The sequence below is a fragment of the Emydura macquarii genome, unplaced genomic scaffold (assembly GCF_026122565.2).
Source record: "Emydura macquarii macquarii isolate MOO-44397 ecotype Brisbane River unplaced genomic scaffold, CSIRO-AGI_Emac_v2 contig_3220, whole genome shotgun sequence".
In the NCBI taxonomy this organism is placed as follows: Eukaryota; Metazoa; Chordata; order Testudines; family Chelidae; genus Emydura; species Emydura macquarii.
In genome coordinates, this window is record NW_027133357.1 from 8,818,004 (window position 1) to 8,840,290 (window position 22,287).

Sequence of the window (22,287 nt, forward strand, 5' to 3'; positions counted from 1 at the left end):
GGATTCCTCTTCTAGCCACTTTAAATATTTGGGGAGTAAGAGCAAGTGGTAATGCTAATAAGGAAGAAATTAAAGGGAGAAATCTTGGCCCCACTGAAGTCCCTGGGTGTTTTGCCATGGACTTCGATGGAGTCAAGAGTTCATACAAAGTGTTTAATTTTAGACCCAAATTGTTCTACAATGGCACGTTCAAAAAGCAATTTCATGATCGTGGGGCAAAATGTTCTATTGTGACAAAGTAGCACAGCACCGGACTGGGAGCCAGGAGACCACGCTTCTGCTCCCAGCTCATTTTAGCCCGGTCTACCCTAGGGACATTTTGGAATTCATATTTGGAATTCATATTCACTAATTCATATCTGACAGTGGTAGCAACGTCAGCGAGCACTAGCACAGCTGTGCCACCTGCTGCTACCAGTGTTTCAAGTTCCATTTTGACTAGCCCTGTTTGGACCAAGATTAGATGACTGGGTGTTTAAAATGCTGGTGATAGCCTGGGCTATTGCCATGCTCAGTGTAAAAGAGATGCAAAAGAACCGGTGTTAGGAGCAGTCTTGTAGACAAGGATTGTGTGATCTTGAGGTGAGTCGCTTCCCTGTTCCATGCCTCAGTTTCCCCATCTGTAAAATGGTGTGAAAACCATTTCCCAGCCTGGGCAAACCCCAGTGATCAAATGACGTCTAACTCCTCAAGCGCTTGGTGTCCTTTTACTACCAAAGAACAAAGCATGATTATATTCTATCTGATGATGATTACGATGATTAGTTTGGCCATTTAAAATCTGTCTCTTTCCTTGACCAAAATTAAAACATAACCCTCCCCACAAAACAGGACAATTGGTTTTCAATTTAGAAAGTTCCCATGAAAAAGCAAACCTAAGTTTTCAGCCGAGGAGAAATGAAAAATGACCTCCAGCTTAGTTGTTAAGGGATCTTGTCCTCCACTTACCTCTGCTTCTCTTGGACGTTCGTACGCAAAGTGAGGGAAGGAACTGTTAAGCCTCAAATTCTTCTCCCCAGTCCGGTCCCTTACACATAGGCAAGCAGTTACCCTGGCCAGCTGGATCTCTCTCGACTACAGCATAAACCTCACTCCTTTATTATAGGAGCTGGCTGTGATGTCAGCAAGGCTTGGACCCACCTCTACCTTCCTCCCCTCCTCCTCCATGCCCCCAGCAATTTCACTTCAGAAAATGACCACTTATCTTTTTCTCTTGATTGCTTGTTTCCGTGACATGCAGTTTTATTCTACACCACTTTAAACAAAAGAACACAATTTGCCCCTCCCTGGGCAGGATCTTCAGCTGGTATAAACTGGCATAATTCTAGTCATTTCAATGGGACAACATCGATTTATAGCAGCGGGGCATCTGGCTCCCTCCACACACACGTCTTAACCTCCTTTCCTTTCCACTTCCTAGTATAGGCATACACTGAGACTGTTCTGTAGCTATGCTGGCATAGCCCTCTGGTGTAGACGCAGCCTACAGTGATGAAGGTGTATCTCCGTCAATGCAGGAACAGCACCTCCCCAACTGATGCTAGCTATGTCAACCGAACGCTCTTCCATCAACACAGCTACGTCTACATAGGGGGTATGTCGGCATAGCTATGTTGGTCAGGGATGTGGTCATTTCACACCCCAATATAACTTTTCAGTGTAGACCAGGCCTCACTTTCCCCTTTCCTAAGGGCTTGTCTACATACAAGGGTACAGTTTAGTTAAACTGGTGCAAGAGGTTATGTGGATGCTCTTCTTGTGACATAGCTAAAGTCCAGCAGGTTTAAACTAAACTGAAACAAGCAGCTCTTAAACGGAAATACGAGTGTCCACACAGACATTTGCAGTGGTTCAGTTTAACTAAACTGGTGCAAGTTTGTGTGTAGCTTTAAGTTCCCCTCCTCACTTACTTCTCCTCTCTTTGCTTTTCTCTTTCAACCTCTTGTTTTCTCTTAGTTAGGTCCACACACCAAGTTGCACCAGTGTAACTGAAGGTCTGAATTTAAACCAGTTGAATTGAACGGGTGAAAAGGCCTGTATGATCACTCATATTCCTGGGTAAAGTGGTTTATTTTGGATTAGTTCAGGTCAGTTGGGAATGGGTTTAAGGGCACGTCTGCACTACAGAGACTATACCGGCATAGCGATGTCTCAGTAGGTAAGCGAGCAGAACCCTGTAGTGTAGCTATGGTGACGGAAGCACTATTCCACTGACATAGCTACATGCACAACACGGGTTAGGACAGCATAGCTAAGGTGCTCAGAAGGGTGGATTTCTCACATCCCTGACCAACGTAGCTGTGTTGACCCAATTGAAGGGTAGGTCAGGACTAAGTGACACTGAAATATTTCATTCTTATGCTGAAATAAGAGTGTCCACCCAGAGATTCTGCATGACGTTAATTTCAAACTGGTTTACGTTTCCAGGAAAGAGAGAGAGTCATACCCAAGAGTTAGGTCAGGAGCAGCTCTAAGAAGCATGTGTGTGATACTCTGATATCGGTTGAAACCTGGCTTGTTCCTGTTCAGTCTGTGTCTGGAGATTTACAGGCACCAGCTCGGTTGATATAACCAGCTTCAAACCAAATAAACCAGCCAGGAGATAGCACTGATTTAACAGGATCGATTTGTTAACTACTTGAAGTTAAACCAGTGCAATTTATGTGTGTCCCTCTTTGCTCTCTCTTTCTGGAGCTCTTTTCCTCTTTCCCTCGCCCTGAATCCTTCTCTTTTTTTGGTCTTGCTGGTAAGTTCTTCTCCCTGACTCTCTCTCACACACACTTTCCTGGACGTCCTCAGAGCCTGCACTTCGGTCAGTGGTGCAGAAATTGAATCCTGGGGCTCCCCAGTTATAATATAAGCCATTCCCTTCACCCCAGCTCCCATGGAGTACTCTTCTTTTTGTCAAGAAAAGCTCATGTTGCCATGGGATTTGTTGGAACAAAGTCTTGTCCTGCCTAGGATATAAAGGTGCGCTGTTCTAACAAACACATTCTGACTAGCAATTTCTAAAAGGCTCGTGTAGACAAAGCAGTAAGGTCTTTAATGCATGCTCTAGATTTCAAGCAAACCCACTTAATATGTTTATACATGTTGCCTATGCTATGCTTTTATAACAGCACTTTAAACTCTCCCCAAGACAGCACCCTCTAGCTATTTTCCCTGACATCCCCACACCCACTACCACCGTAAGAAGTTTTTCAAATTCTCGGCACAGCTGGCTGGGCTTGTGAAGCTGATGATTGAGTTGGGGTTGGACCTGCTCTGAGCAGGGGTTGCACTAGATGGCCTCCTGAGATCCCTTCCAGCTCTAATCTTCTCTGTTCTCTGCAGTGACCGAGGTAGAGAAGCAAGTGACTTGTTCCTTTAAATAGCAAAGCCAAGTGGCCCTGTTGTGGGTCTGGCCAAGGAGTGAGAGTCGCCCACCTCTGGGTGCCATGCTCTTGCCAATTACAGGACAAGTTGATGTAACCATCTCCTGTCACCTGCAAGAAGGGGGACAGCAAGACTGGCTTTGTAGCCTCCTTAGAGCTAGAGTAGTAAGAATGCACCCTGCAGGTCCAGAGAGGGAGAGCGCGTGCTCCTTCTGCCCTCCATCGCAGCTTGCCAAAGAGGGCTGTTAAGTCTCCCTGCTCTCTTCAATATTCAGCAGCCTGCCTCCGATGCTTAATTTGGACTGAAAGAGATGCTGGGGCACATTCTTTTTCACTTTCATGACAGGTGCCTAGGCTCTGCCTTGACTCAAATCAAGCACTCTGCTGAGAAGGCCCTTTCACTGCTAGCTTTTGAGATGGGGATGCTCCCCCCGTGGGAACTGGACTGAGACCCAACACACTCATTCCATGCAAGGGCCACCAAACAGCTGTCTGAGATGTAGCCGCTTTCTGTCCCTATGTGATTAGGCTGAGCTTGAACTGGGGGCACTGGAAGCAAACCGACCATGACCAGCCACCTTGTACCCTGCTGGCTCCCCACTGCAGTTCCTTGTGCCATTTCCCTGTGCCAACTTAGGTAAGACAGGCTGAGACCAACGCCAGGGACTGGTCAGCCCAGGAAATGATCATCGGTGTGGTACAACCCCAGGTAGCGGGGCCAGACCCTCAGCTCTTGTATGTTGCCATCACTCCTTTAACTTCCATGGATCCACGCAGAATTACGCCAGCGGAGCAGCTGGCTTTGCTCCTTTAGCAGCGTAGCCCTCTGCCCATCCTTTCCCTGCCCAGCGCTGTTGCACCACAGTCTGCAGAACCTGCCTCCCGCAAGACAGGAAGGGTTCACTCATCGTGCTCTGCCGAGTGTCCTCAGCCAGCTTCCTGGCATCCAGCTCGGATGAGGGCTCAGGAGAGGCCTCATTGTTTCTGAAGTACTTTAGCGCTTAATCATAGCCAAGGCAGCTCCAGCTCCAGCAGCCAGCGTTCGATTGAAAAGAACATGCCCTACTTCTCGACGGATCGGCCAGGAGGGAGCCGCTTGGCATCTGGTCTCAAAGATAGTACATTCCTCCCTGCTGAATTCTTCTCCTCTTTGGTAGCAGGAGGGTCTTTAAAAAATGAAAGATAATTATCAGAAATAATTATCGGTCGACGGCTGTGCACTCTCCCCCACAACCACCTGCGTACCCTCAGCATCGCTTCATAGCCCCAAATACCATCCGGTTTCTCATGGTCATTGTACATGAAAAGGACAATTATCTCTCCCTGGCTCAGGATATGAAATGTTAACGAGGCTTTAATGGGAGTTTTCATAACCTCCCCTGCCCTCTCTCAGGACGGCTCTCCTCTAAGAGCCAGTTTCCGGGCCTCCTGGGAAGAACAGGGGGAGCCGCAGGGTGGCTTTACAGATCCTTTGCCCCTCCCAGATCCTAGGCTGCCCCAGAGACCTGTGTGGCCTCTGCAGGAAGTTAGAGCAGCCCTAGGGCCTCCTTGCATGGCTGCCTCTTAGCTGTTCTGCAGCCCAGAAGATATGGAGCACAGAGCACCCTAGTCATTCCCCCTTCCACCACCCCTGTGTCACTCCTGCACCGGGAGAATTCCCCAACGGGCTGCAGTGGGGTGCAGAATCCAGCCTCAAGGTTTTGGCGCCATCAGTGGGTTGGCCCAGGGCATGGGACTTCCCCTCATTTGGTACTGAATGGTGTAATGCTGTTTGAGGTCCGGATCCCGCACAATTTAATTTTGATCGGGGGGTTTTGCCGCCGACGTCAGCGGGAGCAAACTCCGGTGCAGAAATGCGCCTGGAGCTAGCATGGAAGCACAATGAAAACAACTGGATTGCTCTGGCAGGGAACGCAGCTTGCAGCTTCACGGAGAGGAAAATTATTGCAGTGACTGCAGGTTTAGCACCTGCTGCTTAGTGATGTTTAAAATATTACAAAACCAGGATTAAAAAAATTTATTAATAATCAGAAAGTTTCTCTTCTGCCAGATCTTTCCCATTTCTAGGGAATCAGAGAGGGGCTGAGATGCTCATTTGCCTTGCAGGACTCCGTGCTTCGTAGACACTCTGCACTGCTTCCCATCTCACCAAGGAGGCTTCAAAGAGGACTTGGTTTTTAGCTTTGTGCTTAAACACTCATTGAAATCTGGCGCCTTCTTCCCAAGTTCCCTGATTCATTTTCGTTTCTGCCACGGCCTTGAAAGGACTGGGACAGCCTGTTCCTTAGCACTTCCCAACCCTCCCCAGGATAAAAGAAAAAAGTCTCCAATAAGAGCTTGTCAGAAGGCATTTTGTCCAGAATGGTTCCTGAGAGCTATACATGCCAGGGTTTTCTACACTACAATCAGGAGCTGTGACTGAAGCATGTGTACACAGATCGGAACCAGTTTTGATCTAGCTAGCTTCTTTCACTTCAGCTAAAGGAATTACTCCTCTCCCTACCAGTTAGAATAGGCTCCTGTCTTCTGTGGAGCAGCCATTGGAAGGGGGATGTATCACAAGCTCTGGGCAATGTGTGAACAGCAGCATGTCCCTCTAATGGGACCGGGGTGCAATATCATCTCAGACGCGCTTTTTAATCCACATACAATTTCACTCCCCTGAGGACGTTGCAAAAGAGTAAACCAAAAACTTGCACCATCATCTGGTTTGGGAAAATAATTCATTCCAGTGTAGCTCAAAGGAGGGTGAAATCTGACTGGGAGCAATTTGATAGCAAGGCTTGGGTCTTTGGGTTAATCGGTAGGAGGATCTGTTGGCTTCAATTTGCTTCAGGTCAACAAAAAAGAAAAGCAAAGCATGTACAGTCCAGGTGGTTCTTGGCTTGGAGAGACTGCAGATAAGTGTCTTTGCTATCAGAGCAGGCTGCCCAGGGATCCTGGTGTCTGTAGCAAGTGAAGTGAACTCTCCCAGGTCACACCATGGAGCTGGTGTCTCCTAGTTTCTGGAACAGCTGCAACAAGGACAATTCATTAGCAGCAGTAGTAAACTCCAGCGTGCAGTACAAAATGGGACGAGGACAACAATGACTCTTGCAGTGCAGGACAACTGCACCTGCATTTCCCCTAGAGGTTCAGCAAAGGCACGCATGGTCAGGAACCCAGCTCCCTGGCTGTTGCCTTTCTTGGATGCAGACCCACGTCTCTCCCGCTTCTGACCAAAGTATTCCCAGGGTGAACAGTCCCCTGCCTTCACTGTGTTATTCCCAGCAAAAGACAGATTGCTTAAGCAGACCTGCTTGTTTCCTCTGCAGAGGTTGATAACAGTGTAACTGCCCACAGGTACACCACCACGCAGCTCTTGTGATGCCAGCTTATTTATTCTTCCGGTAAAAGCATTACAGAGAATACATATTAAAAACAATAAAGGGACCTCCATGCATGCTAATAGGCTTATTAGAGATCACCCCAACTCTGACATAGGCTCTGGCAGCTAATTTGTCCGTCAAAACCCCATAAAGGGGGGGCTCTTCTATGGTCACAAGTTCATAACAGCCTCAGCTCAGAATTAGAACATTCATGGACAGTTTAGTCCATCTTTTATAAAGCTCAAGGGGCTTTGATCTGGAGTATCCAGGAGCACATAATTAGCAGACAGTGGGTCTTTCTCCGTAGGGTGTAACTTCAAAAGGTTGGTGTCAGAGGGGAGCCCTTTGACGTTCCTAATACTTTCAAGATTCCGTTAGTCGGGCTTCTAGAGAAGTTACACACAAGTCCACAATAACGCATACACAGCTGCATTTTGAATGCAATGCACCCCAAAGGCATTAATTTAATTCAATAATGTTTATCTTAATTCCATAAGGTTTGTCCAGGAGAGCATCAGTCGCTCCCAGACTTGCTGGCATCGTAACAAGGGACAACTAGTTGAAGTCCTGATGTTATTTGCTATTGAGTACAACCTGTATCCTAAGCACCTCTGTATTCCCAGTGTAAGGCATTTTTCTATACAGAAGATACAGTCCAGAACAGATAAACATTGCTGCATACAAATTAGTGTTGGTCAAAAATGTTCATATTGTTGAAATTTCAACAAAAATTGTGCAAATATTTTTCACGATTTTTTTGGACCAACTCTAATATCAATTAAAGTCTAGAGTGGAATGTGGACAAGACAAAAATGACAGTGGTATGTAAGAATCCTGGGAAAACATGCAAGTTCCAGTGAGCTACGCAGCCGTACAACACGTGAGAAATTATTGCTACTTAGGAAGCATCATTACAGAAGATGGAAGATCAGATACTGAAGTCAGCTGCAGAATAGCAAGTGCAAGAGAAACGTTCTGGAAGAATAAACATCTGATGAGAAGAGACATAAAATCTGAAGACTAGATCCCAACTCTTAAAAACTTACATTTGGTCTGTGTTAAATTATGGCTGTGAAACCTGAACATTCAAACAATTCAAGTGTAACAGAGCGGAAATGTAATTACCTCTTTTGACAAGCTTCTCCTCTCCCTTTCACCTCTGTAAATCAGGAGTGACTCCTTTTAAATCAATTAAGTTATACTAGCCAGTGTGAGAGGAGAATGGGCCAGATTCTGAGTTGCTGTAAATCAGTGAAGCTTCGCACATGAAGATCTGTCAATTTACACCAGCTCAGAATTTGGCCCGTTATCCCCGACTCTGCATGAAATCCAACTGCAAAGCCCTGCTTACCTTGCTCAGCAGTGGGATATTTCCCAACGCTCCCAGAAATCCAAAGACTACTGGGAAAAAATTCCTGGAACAAAACAAAGATCATTGTTAATCACTGAGCGGAAGCTGGGGAAGGGAGCAGCGTGATTTAGGGTCAGGGAGGGATTTGCCCCAGGATCCATAACTGGGTAAAATAAACCTAGCCCTAAAAAGTTCCAGTGAGCTTTCACTAGCTGGGAAATACTGTCCCGCCAGCTGCTTGCCAGTTTTACCCTGCCATTGCCAGCACACAAGCAATCAAGTAGCCATGTGGGTTTGGTATGGATGGGGGGCCTGGCAGGGTCTCTCTTGGCTCACAGTGTTTGACATCAAGAACTTGCAAATGACAGGGGAGTTCGTCCTGGGACATCTGTGTGGCTTTTTGGGGAGCTTTGGATGCTGGCTAAGGGATTCCTTAGGGGAATGGGGTTTCCTCGATAGCCTCTTGCGCCCACGGTGCTCCACGCCTATGGAGTTTTGCTGGCTACCCTAGAGAGGCTACTGCCAAAGGCCAGAACTGAATGCATTCAGAGAACAAGTCACCTGAAGAGGGCGATGAAGCCATAGGACTCCAGCAACATGCCCAGAAGAGGCCATCTCAGGAGCACGATCACAATGCCCCCCAGGAAGAAGCTGGTGCCCTTTAGCTTTTCCTTCTGGAAGAAGAAGCTGAAAGTCCTTCTCAGTCCAATGATAATGGCCAAGCCAGAAAGGAACAGGATCTAAGTGGAGGAAACGGTGCCAGACAGGTCTTGTTAGAGGAGATCAGCTCTACACCTTCCCTTCATTCATTCCTGACCAGGGGTGAAACACTGGCACTGACTGACTCCTTTTTCCTGTGTGTATCAAAAAGAGCCCTTCTCTATCCCATCTGCTGACACAGGAATGCCCTGCCCGCACCTGGGCACCAGCTGTCATGCTAACACAGTATCCTACTTGCCTGCTTTTGCAATCCATGTAACCATTATAAAGGACAATGCACATAAGCCACAGAAGGCTTAGCTCGGCCATAGCAGTTTCTAGGAGAAAGCCAATATAATCATGCAGTAAGGAAACAGGCTTTCATTTCTTGCCTAAGTCCCACGCAACAGAAATTCAGTAGATCAAGAAAGAAGGGCTAAATTCTGCTCTCAGTTATCATAAGTATTAATAATACCTAGCTCTGTAGCTGGGAGGTGTGGCCTCCCTCTGAGATTGACACTAAGAGAGAGCCAATCCCAGGAATGCAGCACCTGACCAGAAGCAGGGAGGCGGGGCTAGGCCTATAAAAGCCAGGCCTGCCAGCTCACTCGCAGCCTAGGAGCCGAGGGAGAAGGATGCTTCTCCCTTGGTGCTCAAGTGTATGGCTGCACCTGACTGCTATGAGCTGGAGGAGAAGAAGAAGAAGCAGCTGTGGGAGATAACCATGGTGTTGGGCCCTGAGGATCTGGAAGAGCTGCCTGAACTGGATGAGCCAAAGGAGACCCCTGGATCCTATGACCTGAAGGAGGGGCTGCTGGAGCTGCCTGGGGCCCTGAGGACCTGGAGGAGCTACCTGAGTTGCCAGCCCCTGGTGAACCAGAAGGGACACTTGGAGCCTGGGACCTAGAGGAACTGCCCTCTGCAGAGGACCCTGAACAGTTCCTGGACTGGCTGTCAAGTGATGAGGAACTGGGGTATGGCTCAGGAGACCAGGTACTCTAGGGAGGGGGGAGGAGGAAGAAGCCCAGGGAAGCCGACTATGGTCTGGCTGAGCTTGCACTTGCTGTGAGTCAGTGTGTTTTGGCTGGAGCCCTGCTACCCAGTGGCAGGGTGCCCTGTCCCTGATAGGCCCCTGGGCTAGGATGCAGTGGAGACGGGTGGGCCTGCGTCTCCCTCCCCACTTCCTACCCTGACCCCATTGAGGGCCAGAGCCTGTCCCTGGCTGCCTGCCCTTCCCAAGGGCTGGCTATAAACTACTTACTCACTCGGCTAAGGGCTAGAGACATTTCCTCACCCCCTCGGGCCATAGACTGCTCCTCGCCCCACCAAGGGCTTGCGACTGTGGTCCCCCCCCAGTGCCGGCCTGCCTGGCCAGAGGGCTGGGCCTGAGGCTGGTTCCTTGCCCCTCTGGGGCTATAGACTGCTTTCTCCCCTTGCCGGCCTGCCCCCCAGAGGGCTAGCTGGGAGACTATTGCCTTGCCTTGCTAAAGCTGAGTCCTGCTGCTGGCCTGTCCCTTGCTGAGGTCTGGGCCATAGACTGCTTGCCCACTGGGTGAGGGCAAGAGACGATTACCCCCTAGTAAGGGCTGGAGGGGGCCCCTTTAAGTGGGACTTGCTGAAGGGTGTAGGTGCTGGGAGGTGTGGCCTCCCTCGGAGATTGACACGGAGGGAGGGCCACGGGGGCTGCCCCTTCCAGGGGATCCTCTACAAGCACTTTACAAAGGAGATCAGGGTCATCGTCATCCCCATGATGGTGGTTACTTTCTCCAGTAGAAAGAACCCCACTAAGATTGCATGGACTGCAGTAGAATTCAGATGTCAGCAGATTACCTTCATATGGAAGAGAACTTCTCTGAAATGTCATGAGCATTAAAACGTGTGTTGGCCCAATCCTGTTTTTATGAAATGCATGGAAGGACAGAGCCACAAACATGCCCCCACCCCCTTCCTACCAAGAGGCACTTCAGCCTGATACACTGTACCTTTAATCAAAAGCTAAAACCTCAACTGACTCTGACTGTTCTACCCTTTGAAATGTTCATTTCAGTCTTTAAAATGTTCATTTATTGCATGTCATTGGAACAAGAGATCCCAGATTTTTGTCTAAGCTATTGTCTGTAAGTCCTACATTCCAGTTGGACATGGTTCCACATCCTATTATTTAGTAATAATTCAAGTCTGGCTTTACTTTGAATAATTCTATTTATTTTAAGATTATTTGTGAAACCACTCCCCTGACAATTTTATCTGTTTACCCGCTTTCAGAATATTTGTAAAAATCCTATTCTATATGTGCTTAAGTCAAAAATGAAATAATGTTTGCTTTAAAAGACATGTAAGTTCTTCAGCTAGGAGTTTGCACTGAGTGATTGCAGTGTGAATGGCTGAGCAATTGAGGTGGGTATAGACCAGGAGAGTGATTGAACAATTGGTCTAAGTAAGGGATGTCAAAACATGAAGAAAACACCAGCCTCATCTCAAACGTTTGAGGGAGGAAGAAAGGAGCGAAGGTAACAACTTTTACCACTCAACTGGCCGAAGAGGAGTCCACCCTGATAACTTTGGAGTCAGCCCACTTCCAAGAACAAAATCTGATCAGGCTTGCAACATGTGGGTGACTGAGGATCGCACCAAATGCAGATGTAGCATGACAGAGCAAAAACCCATAGACTTACATGGGATCTTTTCCTTATAAAATGGGACAGAAAGATGAAGGCTGGAGGCTTGGGTCTACATCACCACACCAGCCAGGAGTACGGATGCGCATCGGCAGAACCTCACTCCTCACCCTTGTGCTACAGTCACCTGGCCAGTGACTATCATGAGCACCAAGAGGCTGGTAAATATAACATCGGTGAGACCCCTATGTATGTTTGTCTGCCTGTCTGTGAGTATGAATTAAGTATACTTTATTAACAAGTGTCTGTATTTGTAATCACTAGGTAAAGCACAATATTGATGTTGATACAATGTTGATAGTGTTTTCCTGGTATTTGTTGTTGATACTATTTCACAAAGTAAAGCACAATATTGATAGTGTTCATGTTGATCCTGTTTCCCTAGTATTTGCATTATTGATACTATTTACCAAATTTTGTATTGACAATAAATGTGGCTTGTTGCCTTATCCCCTGAAAAAGATCCTGTGATTTAGTTGAATAACACGTGTGCCCATTACAGGGCTCATCTACATGGAGAGTCATTCCAGAATAGTTAATCCTGATTAACTATTCCTAATTAATGCCATGTGTGGATGCTCTTATCCCAGAGTGAAAAGAGTGCCTTATTCAGAACTAGTTTGATCCACTCTGGAAATGAATTAAACTAGCTGGGAATAACAGCATCCACACATGCAGTTCATCAGGCATAGATAATCCACTTTAAATTTACACCCTACCTTATTCTGAATGAACTTCCAGCTTTTTATTTGTAAATTCAAGACTTCTTTTAGAAGGACTTCAGTGCCTGTGAGGACAGGTGCTGGGCTGACTTCCCTAGAGCTTTAAATGCTGTTTACCCACACACAGGTATGTGTTTGCCCCATACAAGTGTCCCCCAAACCTTGTCTCAACTCTGATCTGGAGGCACCATCCCTAGCAGGGAAAGAGTAGTTTAGTCTCCATGTGATTTGATTCTTGGCTTCTCTTTTGAGGTTGCCTACAAGGGGATCAGTTAGCACCAGTTGTGGTGAGAGTAAAGATGGGAACACCGCATCACAGCTGCACTGCAACCCAGCAGGTTTATTTCCCACCAGACTAGCCCTTTTTCTCTCATAATAGGAAGCTGTTCAGGGTCCAAGGGCTGGCACCTTCCACCCTGCAAGCCATGGCTGGGCACCTTTCTTAGTACTATTTCGCCCTCAGGAGTGGCAAGGCAGGGGCCAAGGTTTTGAGGTACTTACGTTTCCAAAAGCCAGCAGCACTGAGTCAAAGTACAAGAGCACCCCAAAAAGGATGAAAAATAGGCCAAAGCCCACAAGTCCCACGCCGATCTCTGCAACAGATGGAGGGGCAGCGATTAGGAGAGCAGCAGCCCAGATGGACAACCTAGTTGCTTTAAAGGATGCATTAGAGGGTGCCAGTTTAGGTCACCAAATGGATGTTGTGGTTCCTCTCCACATCCCCACTGCAGCAAGAAGGTTAATTTGTGGGTTGCCTCAAACATGGCCAGACACCTTCTATCTGTGAAGGTTTTTGTGAACTCGCCCATCACCCCAGCTGCAGAGCGCCTCTCTCCCTGTGTGGCCAGGGAGGGAGAAGGAGACAAACTGGCAAGAAAACAGGACAAGGATTTAGTGTAAACCTGTGAAATGGTTTCCATGTGGCTGGGTTCCCCTCCTTCCCCTTCCCCTTTTCAAAATGGAGCTCCTGTACAGCCCCCTGCACTCAGGAGGAGCCTTCCCACTGCCTTGACTGGGCTTCGGGCCAGGCCCAGGGCTCTGCAGCTTATTTATCAGCCAACCAGCAGCACAGGCTGGGCTGTTCTCGAGGTTTAGAGCAATGAAGCTGGTCTGAAAACTCAGGAGGCCCCTGCAAAGTACGAGTGAGTCTGGGCCTGCTGTTACTCCATTTTCCTCTGCAGGGAGGGCTGCAGCTCCCAGACTGGGCTGAGAGAAGGGCAGGCAAGCGCTCAAGAAACCAGCTCCACACCCAGCTCTGCTAAGGGGGTCACAAGCCTGAGCCCCAGCCCCCCCCTGTGCTAGCCCAGGCCTGAGCATCCCCCACCCACTAGTTCTGCCACTGCCCTATACTCCTGACCTACGAACCTCTGCTGTGCCAATGCTGGGCTCTCCAAACATAGCTGTGCCTCTGCCCCTCCACCCTGCCCCACAGCCCCTCTGTGTCCAGACCTGAGTCCTCTCTTCCACCCCCCCAGCTCTGCCACTGCCCCATAATCCTGACCTACAGGCCTCTGATGTGCCAGTGCTGGGCTCCCCCCCCCCCCCCAATAACTGCCCTCTCCTCCTTGACCTGCACCCCTTCTCCTTACAAGGGTAGACCCAGACCTCTGCTGAGCAGCTGGGGCTGGTTGCCATGAGTTATGGGGTCTGCGAAGCAGTGACTTGTGTTTCGCTCCTCTGTGCAATGATGGTTCTGTGGGCTTTGCATGGACAGCACCCCTTTCGGGGGCAGAGGCAAGACAATAATTCGCTCTGCATCTGCCACTTCCTGGTCAGCTGTGACCCCCGGTGCCTGCCCAGCCTTGGCTTTGAGCTCTAGGGGCCGTAGCATCGCACACCAGGGGGTGGTGATAAACCCTTGTCTGGAAGTTGCTCCACTTTAATTAATTAATCAGTGGGGCCAGTAAAGGGCTCAGAATTGCTCTATAGTTTTGGGGGGGGCTAGGAGACGGACCACAAAAGGTGGGAGACTTTGCTTCACTACTCCCCTCTGCATGTCAGAAATAGATAGGAGAGGGTGCTTCTGCTGGAGACTGAGCCACATTTGCTATTCATTGGGCCAGAATAAGACTCATTTGTGTGCAGCTGTTTCTAGCATGGTGGCTAGAGTACTTGCTTGGGGTGTTGGAGATGCTGGTTCAATTCCTCCTCTGCTGGTAGAGGAAAAAGGATGAGGGCCACCATCTGCTTTCTGTGCTGCTATCAGAGGGGGCCTACCACTGCTGAGTGAGCTCCACATTAACCCCTATGCTTTTTAAGATCATTGCCACTGCTGGGGCGTTCACAATTTGCAGGATGAGGGGGGGATTAAAGGCCTTTTCAAAGGTAACTGGCCAGGAGCACCTGGAAGTGGTGGGTCCATCCCTTCCCTCCATCCTCCCATACACCTGGTTTCCCTCCAAGCTTATGTCAGGGAAGATGGTGTCTATCACGGAGTTTCAGAGTGAGTAAGGCACTCAGGCTTGGGATGAGTTAGTTAATGCATCAGCAATCCTCAGTGAACCCAGCCTGGTGCAGAGATTGGGCCTTATCTGCTCCATCTGGTGTGGCTGGGAAGAAATCACTTTCCTTGTGTACAAAGCTAGAGGAAATAATGAGCAGTATTTACATAGAATGTCTCCTACTCGCCTTCCCCTGATGTGACCAACACACAGCTCTAAAACCCACTACGCCAACCAGCAGCAGACTTTTACTTTGGTTCTACAAGGGCTTCTCCCAGCCCCACCCCACTCCCACTACTGTGAAGCGGGAGACCCCTGGTCAAACCTCCTCCTTTCCAGAAAGACAAGAGCCTCCAGCAAAAGGGAGGTGACTTGAAGAGGAATGCCCACTTCCCCCAAAAGGCAGGAGACCTGCACCAAGCCCTTTCTCAGCAGGTAGAGGAAGGATTTGAAGCACAATCAGCCATTTCACAGATAAGCAACCTGACCACTGGACTATAGATGGAGCCTAAAACTTTTAGTGGCCCAATTCATAGTTAATTAAAGTGCAACAGCTTCAAGAGAAAACATACACTCCAGGCTCCTTAGGAGGCAGAGGTGGGACTTGAACCATGCTCTCTGATATCACAGGTAGGGGCTGAGGCCATCAGGCTATACAGGGTTCATCACAAGTCAGCTCTGCTGTGGTCTATTTAATGATTAATTAAAGTGGAACCACTTCAAAAAGAGGAGAGAGAGACTGCTCAATTCAAGCCAAGGGGGAACTTGAACAGCTCTAGCATCCTAGGCACATAAGTTAACTCCCTACCCAGGCCTGCTCACTGAGTGCATTGGATGCGGGTCATTTAACAGTTAATTAAAGTGGACCAACTCAAGAGAAGTGAGGAGAAGCTTGCTATGCACCTCCCTTTTCCTCAACAAGCGGTTTAAACCAGTAGCAGCCCCAACTCAAGCAAGTACCTTAACCACTTGGCTATTTAGGGTTTCTTGCCTCCAGGTCTTGGTTTCGCTCAGTTAATGGTTAGTTAAAGTGGACCAGCTTTAAGAGGAAAAAGAGTTGCTGCTCAAATCCCTTCTTAATGGGGGGGGAGGGGGCAGAGAAAAAGGAGGAATTAAACCAGCATCTCCCACAGTCCAGGGAACTCCCCGAAACACCAGGACATGCAGGACTTTCTGGAAATGAGCCTTGCTTTGGTCCATTCCATAGTTATATGGACCCACTCCAAAAGGAAAGAAGTTCACAGCCCACATCTCTTCTCCTCAAACAACCAAGAGGCGAATTGAATCAACATTGCAATATCCCATGGGAAAACCCAAACCACCTTGTTATAACAGCACTTCTCACAAAGCAACAGTGCTTTGGCCTGATTAATAGTTAATTAAAGCAGCCCAACTTCAAAAAGAGAGACGCTTCTCATACACAGCCTTTCTCAGCAAAGAAAGGAACCAGAACCATTCCCAGTCGGCTCCCAAACCACCACGTTATGCAGGGTTTTTTTTGTTTGTTTGCATTTTGTTTTGGTCCCGGTAAATTGAAGTGGACCAGCTCCAAGGGGACAGATGCGCCTTCTTCAAACTGATTCTTAACAGACAGAGGGAGTTCTGAGTAGGGTGACTAGAGAGCAAGTGTGAAAACTCAGGCCAGGGTGGGTGGCAATAGGCACCTATATAAGACAAAACCCAAAATATCAGGACCAATAAAATGGGGACACCTGGTCACCCTAATTCTCAGCCTTTTACTGGCCCAATTCATAGTTAAATAAAGTGGAGCAGCTTGAAGGAAAACCCCTCAGGGAGCCCCACAGCAGAATGATGTATGCACCAGCTGTTAGGACAGTCACTTGGGAGGTAGGAGATCATTGTTAAAACCCCTTTCCATCAAGCAGAAAGGGAATGAACTAGACTTTCCAACAGCCTGGGGGAGTCCCCAAACCAATGGACTAGAGGGTGCGTTTTACAGCCTCTGTGACCCAATTAATGTTTAACTATTTAATGAAAGTAGAACAGCTTCAATAAGAGAAACCCACCGCAGAATATCCTTCAGTTCAGCAATAAGGGCACCCACTTGAGAGGTGCCAGACCTCTTTTTAAAGTCCTTCTCTTCATCAAACCAATGGGGGAAGTGAAGCAGGGTCATCTACAGCCCTGCTGAGGACTCTAATCATGGGGATAAGGCGCAGACAGCAGGGCTCTACCTCCTTGCCCCTCAGCTGCTGTGTGGTGTTGTCCCAATCTCTGACCCACTCACAATATAGTCACCAGACTGCAGCAGAGGGGTTCCTGGCTGTGGATCGCAAGCAGAGATAGGCACCGAATTCTGTGACAGGCAGGGCTTAGCACACACACACACACACACACACACACACACACACACACACACACACACACACACACACACACACACACACACACACACACACACACACACACACACACACACACACACACACACACACACACACACACACACCATCATCTCCCGGCGTCTGGCTTAGGTATCTCCCCGCCGAGCATGCTGACTTTTATGGAATCTCTTCTTAGGTGCCTAGCTCTGCCCATTCGTTGACGAGGGAGCCTCAGTGCCCGACTCAGGCTCAGGCGATCCCACTGCTGTTCCAGTGACTTTCTAGGCAGTTAAAAGTGAGGGATGGCAAAGCTGAACATCGCCACAGTGCTGAGCCAGAGGGAGCTGGGACTACTTGGCCCATATTACAGTAAGCAGCACTGTGACTGTACTGGAAGGGAGCTGGGAATGGACATGACTCAAGTCTATAGCCTTGAGATCAAAGAAGAGGGGGTGCTTGATTCATACCACAGATGCTTTGCTAAGACCCAGACAGCAGGCCAGAGTTGTGACTGCCACAACCACTGAGACCCTCAGTGCAGGCCCCTGCCTCACACCCCCCCCAAACCACGAGGGGAATTGAGAACAGTCAGGCTCAATGGCTGATGGTGGGTGTCTGGGAGACATGCTGGCGCACACCCCTTTGTCCAGGTTCCGAGTGGGGAGATACAAATGCTAAACCCCCCTCTCCTCCCACTTTTCTGGGTGCTCAGCTGCTGTTTTCAGACAGCTCTTTGTCCCATGCCACTGAAAAAGGAGTGCACAGCTTGTTGAAGCCATTCCATGTTGATTAATTACCCACTGGGCTAGTAAAAGGCTCAGCATTGCTCTGCAGGCTGGTCGGTCGGCATGCTGAAGTTGGAGGTTGGAGCTCCTGCTTCCATACTACTTGCCTGCCACCTGTGACGAAACTATTAATTGGGCCATAAGAAGCCTTGTTTGTAAGAAGCTGTGTGTAGCCTGGTGGTTGTAGGACTTGCCTGGGGTGTTCCAGATGCTGATTCAAGCCCCTTCTGTGCTTGAAGTGATGGGATTTGAAGGGGTGTTTCTTTGCTCTTGAAGCTGTTCCATTTTAATGAACTGTTAATTGGGCCAAAGCAGGGCTGCTCAGGGAGAAGTCCAGTTATAGCTTGGTGGGCTGGGTACTCAGCTAAGAGGCTGGTGCTGGTTGTGGTGCTGGGATTTGAACGAGCTTTTTTCTCCCTGAAGTGGTTCTGCTTTAATGAACTATTAATTGGGCCAAAAGAAGGACTGGATAATAGCAGTGCTGTATAGCCTCGTGGTTAAACTGCTTGCCTGGTGTACTTGCAATCTGGGTTCAAATCCCTCGCTGCTTGCGGGGGTATTAGAACTGGCAGTGCCTTTCTTCTTGTAGCAGCTCCACTTTAATGAAGTATTAAGTGGTCCACAGCAAGGTTAGTTTTTCAATCAGCCATGTATAGCCTGGTGGCCAGGGCCTTCCCTCTGTGGTGTGAAGCGCATCTGGTTCAAATCCCACCTCTGCCCCAAAAGGAGCAGTGGTGTGAGCATCTTGCCTCTTGAAGCTGTTCCAATGTAATTAACTATGAATTGGGCCAGTGAGAAACTTCGGATCACTCTATAGTCCAGTGGTTAGATTACCCGCCTGGGAGGTGGTAGACGGTAGGTCCAATCTATCCTCTGTCTATTAAGAAAAGGTTTAGAGAGGATGTCCCTGCCTCTCAGGGGAAGTGAGAGCCCATGTTTAGGTGGCCTCTCTTTGGCCGGTGTTAAACACCGGGCTCCACTTCAGTGGGTGGGTGGGTGGGTGGTTGGTAGGTAAGTAAGGGGAGGAGGTTAGGGGGCTGTGTGGGGTTGGGGGCTGGAGGGGTGGGGTTAGGAGGTGGGGGGTGGGCTCTGGGAGGAGGGTGGGGTTAGGAGGTTAGGTGGGTGGGGGGAGGGCCCTGGTCAAATCCCTCAAGGATGAGGGGTTGGCCTGGGGTCTCCCACATCCCAGGCAGGGAGGCTAGCCACAGGGACAGAGTGATTCCTTTTGTAATGGAGGACACTAAAAATTTAAATAAAAGGGCCCAGCAACTGACACAGATTTATTCTAAACACCTTTGCCATGGCAGGGATTGAACTAGAGTCACCAGCATCCCAGGGGAGAGCCCAAACCACTGCACCACAGAGGCATCTCCTTAGAGATGCTTGTTTTGGGTAAATTCATAGTTAATTAACATGGAACCACTTCAAGAGGAAAGGCTGTAGGGGAGCACTCTCTTCAAAGCCCAATGTCTTACCTGTCAGAGCAGGGAATTGAACCAGGCACTTTGACATCCCAGGAAGGGCTCCAGCCCTCTGAGCTACAACAGGTTCTTTAACAGGCTGCCTTCCTTTGACCCAAGTCATAATTAATTAAAGAGGAAAGACAGAGAGAGCACCCCATCAGCTCACCTTCTAGCCCAGCAGCTGGGCCAACCCTTTGAGAGGTAGGTGATGGCCAGTCAACTCCTCTCTTCAGCAAGCAGTGAGGGGTTTGAACCTCGCTGAATGAGGACACAACCCACTGCTCTCCGGAGTGAGTCTCAGGCTGCCTGGGGCGCAATTCATTTTTAAATTACAGTGGAACGATTTGATCAAGAGATGAAGAGCAAACCACCTCAGCCGCTCCCTGAGCTCGGTGACTAGGGCACTCCCTTGAGTCAGCAAAGCCCTCGTCATTCTTTAAGGTGGGTGTGGTGGGGAAATGAAACCAACACCTGTTACCGCCCAGGTGAGGCCCCTCACACCTGGGCTAATGGTAATGCGGGAAAGCCCTTTCTTCTCTCACACCCTTCCCCTGGGAGCTGGCAGATCCCCCTTCCAATCCCTTCCCTGCATCAGGAAGGGAGAGGAAACTGAGTCAGGCTCTCCCCTACCCTCAGTGAGCCTCTCACCCATCAAGCTAGCCCTTATAAGGGGGGCTGTGCCCTCCCTTCCTCCCTCCCTGCCCACCTTGGGTGGAGTCAGTCCAGCACTGAGCCTCCTCCCAGCTGGAGCAGCACAGAGAAGAGAAGCAGGGCCAGGGCCCCCGCTCCCCACTTTGAGAACTGTGCTGGGGCTCTGACAGGCACTCAGCAGCTGGTGGCTAACATGCAGTAGCAGGACCTGCGTTCAGAGGCAGAAACACAGGCACCGAGGGAACTTGGAGAGTAAAACCATGGGTGCCAAGTGAGTTTGGGCACCTCCAGGGGTTTGTGGTTCACAGGGGTGCCTAAAAGGGGGACTTAGGCTCCTTCCTTGCTTTAGGTGCCTATGAGGCAGCCTGAGGATGCCCACTCTTGGCTCCCCTCATGCTGTGTTGTGTGTCTGTGGCATGTACTGAGCACACTCGGTCTCAGTTCACTCACCACTGCATGCCTGCTGCCTTAGTGATCTCTGCCCCTCCAACAGGAACTCTGCTGGAGTTCCCCAGCTCCGGGCACAGGGGAGGCTCTATTCACCCAGTGACCGAAACACCGCACCCCAGCCACCATTCAGCGTCTTCCTCTAGCATCGTTGTTCTCTAGCCAAGCTGGTTCTGCATTCGCATTTTAGAGCACTTCAAAGTTAACCAGTCAGGTGCCAGGAGGGGAAGGGAGCTGTATCTCAGAACTCCCTTGACCATGACCCCACCTTTGCACCACAACTGGTAGGCACCCAAGGCCTTCTACTAGCATAGTTTACCTTTAAACAGAAATGCTACTGCAGCCTTTGTGTGTCTCTTGTACCACTTGGCACTGCATGTCTTGCTTGCAGCAGCACCTTGTAGAACCCAAGTAAACGTCTGCAACTTCTTGGCTTAATGGGGTGTAGAGCTGCGTGTTGGTCAGAGCGAGGGAAGGCGAGTAGGAGACCTTCTATGTAAGTAGTGCTCATCATTGCCCCTAGCTTTGTGCAAAAGAAAAGTGATTTCTTCCCAGCCCCACCAGATGGAGCAGATCAACCCCAATCCCTGCACCAGGCTGTTCCCCTGGGTTCACTGAGCATTGCTGACATATGAACAACTAACCCCCCACCCAAAGTTGCATCCCTTACTCACTCTGAAACTCGGTGATAGACACCATCTTCCCCCGATGTAATCCTGGAGTGAAACAAGGTGTGTGTGGGGGTGGACCTACAGCTTCCAGGTGCTCCCAACCAGTGACCCTTGGAAAGGTCTTTAATCCCCACGTCATCCTACAAATCATTAACTCCCCAGCAGTGGCAATAACCCTAAAAGGCAGAGCTGTTGATGTGGCGCTCCTCAAGTCTGAAACCAGCACGGGCCTGTAGTCACTTACCTGAACTTCTCCTACTTAAAGTACCACCATTTCTGGAACTGGTGAGTCTGCCATTGCTGTTACTTGGGGTAACCCCCCAGGAATGTCTATTAACTGCCCATTCTTGGCTATCAAGGGCCTGATTCTAATCTGATTTACACCATTGTAAATGAGGAAGAATGAAGTGAAGGGGGAAGGCCTGAGTCTCCCCTGCTTTGTGTCTTTATTAGCACCTAGGCACCCCAGTCAATGACTAGGACCCCATTGTGCTAGGTGCTGTACAAACAGAAGAAAGACAGTCCCTGCCCCAGAGAGCTGACACTTACCTGTCCTGCACAGGCTCCATGAAAGTTTGCAACGTGCTCTGGTCACATGAACTGCTGAGCAGAACCATCCTGCTTTGTTTTTGTTTCCTAATAGTTGCTGGTTTGTGAAAGTTTAGAAAGCGTGTCCAATGGGGCATCTCAGGGATTGGGCTTGTGCTTCTGAAGCATAAGCTTTGCTGCCTCTAATTCTCCCCCTTGCCCGTGTGGGTTATTTCTTTTCTATGGGGAAACTGCTCCATGACCAAGTCCCCAATCTGCCAGCTCATGCACACATCCTGCGTGGTTAAGCTTTACCCCATGACTCATTTGTGGCAGGATAGGATTCTCTTTTTTACTGCACACCCTTGCTCCAGAACAGAAAGAGCTCCTTTCCCAGGCAACCCCCTGTGAATTGCAAGTGGAGAAACTTGATTGCCAGGCCCATCTGTTGCACCTCTCTGATTCAGGGAGCCTGCGCCTACATGCGGTACACCTGATTCACCAAACGTGTGCGCTGGCTGCGTGGTTGCAGCCATCACATGCAGGAGGGATAGTCGGTAAGGCATGAATTATTCATCAGCAATTTGTCTCTTCTTCTGTCCTTGACACGTTTGCAAGGTGGCTGGGAAATGCTCAGATGCATTCGCTATTCACAATTGTCCCTCCAGTGGCCTCGGCTGCTGCCTCTTGTACTCACACTGAGTAGTCCCTTGCCACCCCACTGCTTTCTGGGGTTGGGTCATGTTCCCAGAGCACCCGGTGAG

The 22,287-nt window shown here is 49.2% G+C and overlaps 1 protein-coding gene across 1 annotated transcript; it reads right to left on the reverse strand.

Moving 5' to 3' along the window:
* Positions 1-5,382: 5,382 nt before the first annotated feature.
* GOLT1A (golgi transport 1A) lies at positions 5,383-21,049 on the reverse strand. Its single transcript, XM_067531859.1, has 5 exons — positions 20,999-21,049; positions 12,694-12,785; positions 8,655-8,833; positions 8,094-8,157; positions 5,383-6,388 (listed from the first exon to the last, which is right to left on the reverse strand). Exons 1-5 carry the CDS (start codon positions 21,021-21,023, stop codon positions 6,350-6,352), a joined length of 399 nt encoding a protein of 132 aa, XP_067387960.1. The 5' UTR covers positions 21,024-21,049; the 3' UTR covers positions 5,383-6,349.
* Positions 21,050-22,287: the final 1,238 nt, after the last annotated feature.

What these genes read in the sequence shown, in the direction of transcription:
- GOLT1A (XM_067531859.1), bottom strand. Translation starts at nt 21,023, where the DNA reads ATGGTGTCTATCACCGAGTTTCAGA. An exon ending in GTCTATCACCGAGTTTCAGA is followed by an intron (nt 12,786 to 20,998) that starts GTGAGTAAGGGA and finishes CATCTGTTGCAG; the next exon opens with AGATCGGCGTGGGACTTGTG. An exon ending in GGCTTCATCGCCCTCTTCAG is followed by an intron (nt 8,158 to 8,654) that starts GTGACTTGTTCT and finishes GTTTTGTTCCAG; the next exon opens with GAATTTTTTCCCAGTAGTCT.